At 38.3% G+C, this 6,508-nt stretch overlaps 1 protein-coding gene across 1 annotated transcript; it reads right to left on the bottom strand.

Annotated features, from left to right (window-relative positions):
• Positions 1–927: 927 nt before the first annotated feature.
• On the bottom strand, positions 928–5,868 carry LOC107699149 (gastrula zinc finger protein XlCGF8.2DB-like). The gene is made up of 3 exons (XM_016500334.1): positions 5,829–5,868; positions 5,018–5,149; positions 928–2,261 (listed from the first exon to the last, which is right to left on the bottom strand). Exons 2-3 carry the CDS (start codon positions 5,100–5,102, stop codon positions 1,435–1,437), a joined length of 912 nt encoding a protein of 303 aa, XP_016355820.1. The 5' UTR covers positions 5,103–5,149; positions 5,829–5,868; the 3' UTR covers positions 928–1,434.
• Positions 5,869–6,508: the final 640 nt, after the last annotated feature.

Here is a 6,508-nt window from a genome sequence, read left to right as displayed (position 1 = left end):
GGATGCAAATAAAACAATTGTTGATGCAGTTGGACAATCAGATTTGGTCCACATTCACTTGTGATTTGAATGTAGCCTTCATTTCACACAGATACATATTTTCTGGTGCCATTTTAAACTGCAGTCATTTAAAACACTTTACACACAAAGAACATAAATAGGGTCTCACATCTGCATGAGTGTGGCAAATATATATATTTTTTTTACACTGATCACAATTAAATTGCCTTCCTCTAGAGCAGGGCTATTCAATTAGTTTCGTTTGAGGGCCGGATTATTGAATTGAAAATTTGAAGGGGGCCAAGGGGGAGGGGGGCCATCCCGATCTCTTTCTGGGGGGCCTATAAAATTAGAAATTAAATTTAAATGCATACAATATCAACTAATATGACCAACACCAACTTCTATAAAAAAAATTAGTGCTGTCTGTCAGTCGTTTTAATGTTTTTTTTTCTGCAATTAATCATGATTAATTGCATATTAACATGTTGTCATAATTTCACATTGAACCTCCAAATTATTGTAGAAACGAATAACCAATACTGCTACTGATGTCTCTATTAAATGCATTTTCACCTCAATTTTAGCCATTAATTATAGCCATTCAACATTAAAGTATAATTGAAAGACATTATTTTTAACATTTAGTAGGCTCTGAAAAATATAACATTTAATTTTTTTATGGCGTTTTATGCCTTTATTTAGATAGGACAGTATAGGTCGACAGGAAGTGAAGTGGGTGAGAGAAAGGGGGATGGGATCGGGAAAGGTCCGTGAGCCAGGATTCGAACTCGTGACACCCAAAGCGCAAAGCGCACCCGAAGCGTATGTCGGCGCACTGCCCACGAGGCCATCGGCGTCGACTATATCATTTAATTTAAGTGAACTTAAAACAATCTTCAAAAACTATAAATTGTATTTTATAATTTTGGCATAATTGTGTGTTTTTGTCGGTTGAAGAGCTACTGGCGCTTGTCTGAAGCTGCTCAGCGTGTGCATACAGCCGAACGCGCAGCCTTTCAAACTGTACTCCATCTGATAATCATCTTCGTTCAGTGTCTGCGCTCTTTCTCGGCAGAAGTTATGACCGATAACACTGTCTTGAAACTCGTTTAAACAAGTGTTGAGGATATCTCATAACCCTCTCACACAAGCGCTTGTCAACACTGCCGTCTATTGATGTTGCGGTCTCCGGTAGATTGTTGTTGTTGCTTCTCTTCCTTTTCTTTTTTGGCTGTGAAACCACGGCCTGGGACAGTAATGCCACCTTGTGGACAAATTAATTAGTGCAAAACAATTCAAGTCGTATGTGCGACCTGCGCGTACTCTTCCCTCAGGCCAGATGAAGATGATTGGCGGGCCGCCAATTGAATAGCCCTGCTCTAGAGTGAATGCGAAGGCAATTTTTGAAATTGCTCCTTTTCGTTAACCTTGTCACACTCGCAATTTATTTTCAGAATGAGTTTGCAAATGACGTTTCAGGTCTCTTTGATATGTGAAACTTATCTTGCACTGAAGACATGTGAACGGCTTCTCGCCGGTGTGAAGTCTCATGTGAGTCTTAAGGTTTCCTTTAAGTGTGAAACTCTTTCCACACTGAGGGCAGGTGAAAGGCTTCTCTCCTGTGTGAATTACAATGTGAGTATTGAGGCTTCTTTTATGACTGAAACTCTTTCCACATTGATGACATGCAAGACAGTTCTCTCCTGAGTGAATCCTCATGTGGCAATTAAGGGTTTCTTTACATCTCAAACCCTTTCCACACTGACCACATATGAACGGCTTCTCTCCAGTGTGACTTCGCATGTGGGCATTAAGACTTTCTTTTCGTGAGAAGCTCTTCCCACATTGTTTGCAGCTGTAAGGGTTCTCTCCATTATGAATTCTCATGTGGGCATTAAGGTTTCCTTTATGTGTAAAACCTTGTCCACACTGAGTGCATTTGTAAGGCTTCTCTCCAGTGTGAACTCTTAAGTGGACTTTAAGGTTTTGTTTTTGAGTGAAACTCTTTCCACACTGTTGGCAGGTAAAAGGCTTCTCTCCATTGTGAATTCTCATGTGGACGTCAAGGTTTTGTTTATTAGTCAATCTCTTTCCACACTGACGGCAGGTGAAATAACTGCTAGATTCTGTCTTCTGACTTCTTTTTCGTGAGGAAGTCTTCGTCTTTGTGGATTTTTCTCCAATCATGAAATCACGTTTCTGGTCTTTATCTTCCATTTCATTTAGTTCTTCACTGTCCTCTTTTAGTGTCATCAGGTCTAAAGAAAGAAAAACACAAATTCAAGTTAACCCCAGTTAAATGGCCCAAAGCAACAGACATCAAAAATAATATAAAACATTAAAGCATCTCAACCAACATGTATGCTAGATCCTATATGCACTAAGCTATGAAAGAGGTGTTACCTGTATTATCAGAATTCTATTACCTCAATATTTTTAACTTGTTACTTTCAAGACACGCCCAAGCTTGCAGTTATCAAGCCCCTTATCATTTGACCCAGAATAACTGGTTCATTATAGACCAATCCCAAATCTGCCATTCATATCTAAAATATTAGAAAAATATTGTCCACTCAACTGTTCAGTTTTGTAGAAAAACAATATTGTCATAATTTAAAGAGACTGTGCTTATTAAAGTTACATTTCTCTTCTCTTGCTGTTAGATCTGTTTGACAACACAGACCACAACATTCTTTTGAATAGCTTGAGAATTATGTTGGCTTTAGTGATCAAGCATTAGCAGTTTTGGTCCCATCTATCCGACCGCTAACACTTTGTTTGTGTAAATGAAGAGACGTCTCCTCAAACACAAGTATTGAGTGCCACAAGGCTCAGTATTAGGTCCTCTGCTCTTCTCCTTATATATGCGTCCCCGGGGGTATGTTAATAGATTTAGAAGTAGGAGTAGGACCAGTGTCGATAATTAACAGGATTGTTAGACAAAATTTTCCTGTTTTTATATCATACGAGATTTTTTTTTTTCTCGAAAATCAGCATGTTTTCATTTGTGATATTGCTGTTATACAACAATTAAATAAACAAGAAGTTAATATTAAGGAACTATAGGCTGTGATTGGTAACTTACTTAATATTGGGACAGTCGTGGCTTAATGGTTAGAGTCGGACTTGTAACCCAAAAATTACAGCAGGAATGGTAGCTCTCTTCCACCTTCAATAACCATGACTAAGGTGCCTTTGAACAAGGCACCGAACCCCCAATTGCTACCCGGGCGCCGCAGCAAAAATGGCTGTCCACTGCTCCGGGTGTGTGTGTGTTCACTGCTGTGTGCAGTGTTGCCAAACCCCTCCCTCAGAAAATCTCTAGAACCACCCTCAAAAGTCTAAATTTTTCACAAAAAGTCGCCAAATATGAAAACATTTGACAAGTCTCCATTTTTCACAAAAAGTCGCCAAATATGAAAACATTTGACTTTAAGCACGGCTTCAAAAACGTTTTCATGAGCAACAGAAACACTTTTTATATAAAGTGAAAAAGTGAAAGTGACATGACATGTGGCCAAGTATGGTGACCCATACTTGGAATTAGTGCTCTGCATTTAACCCATCCAAAGTGCACACACACAGCAGTGAACACACACACACCGTGAACACACACCCAGAGCAGTAAAGGCACTTCAGTCGTGGTATTGAAGGTGGGAGAGAGCGCTGTACATTCACTCCCCCCACCTACAATCCCTGCCGGTACGAGACTCGAACCCGCAACCTTTGGGTTACGAGTCCGACTCGCTAACCAATAGGCCACGACTTCCCCTGCTTAATACAGCGCCATCTATCTTTAGCCATTTATACTGCTTAATACAGCGCCATCTGTTCAAGAATACAGTTCAACGTAAATATATACTATTCAGTATTGGATTTGAAGATGTTAGAAACACACGTCATTGTTGTCATGTGGTGAATTTGGCCAATCTGAAACAGATGTGTAGTCATCAGCACTCCTGCAGTCGCTCTGAAAAAGCTGAGTCAGCCGGCTGCTCTCGAAACGCTATCGCGGTACTTTGAAAAAAATCTCCAAAAAATCGCTAGTTTTATTTAAATATAGCTAAAATAGCTCCTTGTCGCAAAAAATAAAATACAAAAAGTCGCAGCTACAATGAGAAAGTAGCTAAATTTGGTGACAAAATCCCCAAATCGGCAACACTGGCTGTGTGTGTGTGTGCACTTGGATGGGTTAAATGCAGAGCACAAATTCAAAGTATGGGACACCATACTTGGCCACACATCACGTCACGTCATATCTAACCTTTGAATAAAAATGAAAAGAAAAGAGAGAAAGCTGCAAGAGCGCAGACGGTACAAAAACACCTGCCAACTTCAAAATATTTTCTACCAGTCATTTAAATAATGCAGTATCTGCATTGTTTATATATATATATATATATATATATTTAGCTATAAGTAATAAACAACACTCACTCACAGCATCAAATACAAGCTTAATCTTAATCTCCTTGTAAAAATCCACCTATAACAAAAATACATCGAGTTTGTTCCTTACATTTACATTGCGGGTCTTAATGTGAAGAATATCCCACACGTGTGCTGCCACATGAAATTCTGGAGAAAAACACTCATCCAATGATAAACTTCTAATGGTACATTTAACACTGATATTGACAGAAGATGTGAAAGTTTAGTACAGAATTTGTCTTTGATTTTAACTTTTTGTGTTGCTTACAAATGTTTTAAGAGTTTGAGTTAATCTAACTATTATATTGCAGCTCCTTTAAATGAAGAACAAATGTAGACAGCATGATGTAGCTCCACCAAGTTGTGTCAGCGGTCGAAACGTTTTATTAGTATTAGTTTTATTTGCATTAATATTTATCTGGTCATGTGATCTCAACATGTCTGTGCACATGAGGCGACCCGCTTGATGTCAAATAAAACTGCTTTAATTAGGACACTCACATGACATTTTCATTAATTTACGTAGGTCAACATTTTAACAAGAATCAAATGTCCAAATTCAGCTCTGAGAATGGAAACCAACCTGTTTGTTCCTCAGTATCTTCTTGTTTCACTCTGAATGCTTCTTCAATCTTCATTTCTTCACTCTCCTCTTTAATAATTGCCATCTTTTAATAGTAAGTCATGTAGATCTCATAGTTCTGTTCTCGTAGATCTGTGCTTTGAGAATAATTAACAGAAAGAAAATAAATCCAAACTAAATCTCTGGGTGCGTCTCAAAAAGCTCCTGGTTCGGTGGTCAGCAGACTGGCAAAGGGGTCAGTCAGAGTGACGGGCAAGGGCCCTACATGACCTTGTTACCCGTAAAACACTAGCACTACAAATTAATAAAAGAACACAATTTATACATAACGTCCATATATATGTATGTATGATTAATATTTGGTTTAATGCTTTGTAGATCGCATTTCTTGAAAACATCTGCAGTTTTTCTGTAGTCTTTTTTACACTTTTGTGTTCTCGTTGTATTGTCACGGTTTTAACCTGCAGGTGTCGTCAGCGTGCCGTGATTAGATTTGAATCACTGTGTTAAGTAACTATTTGGTTCAATTCACTCGGAGTTTCAAAAAGCTCCGTTTCTCCTAACAATACATGCCAGACACCGAACTCGTGTTTGCAGCTGCTTCACGATACAGGGAGCGACAGCGCTTCTGTTACTCATGTGCGGTTGGGTTTTACTCACAAAAAATCGTTCATTAATGTTAAGTGAAGCATTACAATGTCGCATTCAATAACAAATAGTCCATTTTACATCGCTTGTAAAAAAAAAAAACTCTAAATAGACTGAACGCTTTTTATTGATTTATACACTTTAAACGATTAAACCCCCAAACCTTACTTCAGCCGAATCACAGGCGCAGGAGCGCGGCGCAGCCTTATGTCGTCACATCGCCAGACCAAAATAAAAGTCCTGTAAAGTGCACAGAAACTTACAGTTCGGTTAGGTATTCAGTTTTATTCGTGGTGAAATATATATATTTGTGTGTGTGTAAGCGCGCGTTTTTGTAACAAATGAGGACATAAATTTGTATAATGACAAAGGTATGACAGGTATTACAAGGAGAAGGTGACTTTTCAGGACATTACCCCATGTCCCCACTTTTCAAAACGCTTATAAATCACACAGAATGGAGTATATTGAAAATCTGAAATAGCACAAAGTTTCCTGTAAGGGGTAGGTTTAGGGTTGGTGTAGGGCAATAGAATATACGGTCTGTACAGTAGAAAAACCATTACGCCTATGGAGAGTCCCCACTTTTCACAAAAACAAACCTGAGTGTGTGTGTGTGTGTGTGTGTTGTCCAATGATGTGATGTCCTGATAATAACTACCATAAAAAGAGTAGTAATAATAATAATAATAATATTTTTGTTATTTATATCGCACTTTTCAAATATAACATGCTCTTCAAAGTGCTTTACATAATTAGAAATGACATCAACAAATTTCAAATTCTATCAAATTTTGTCTTTAGTCTGTGGCCCTAATTATGGTTTCAGTTAATGTACCATGA

Source organism: Sinocyclocheilus anshuiensis, unplaced genomic scaffold, assembly GCF_001515605.1.
Source record: "Sinocyclocheilus anshuiensis isolate Anshui unplaced genomic scaffold, SAMN03320099.WGS_v1.1 scaffold166, whole genome shotgun sequence".
NCBI lineage: Eukaryota > Metazoa > Chordata > Actinopteri > Cypriniformes > Cyprinidae > Sinocyclocheilus > Sinocyclocheilus anshuiensis.
Note: the sequence above shows the minus strand (reverse complement) of the source record. Positions and strands in the feature narration are given on the sequence as shown.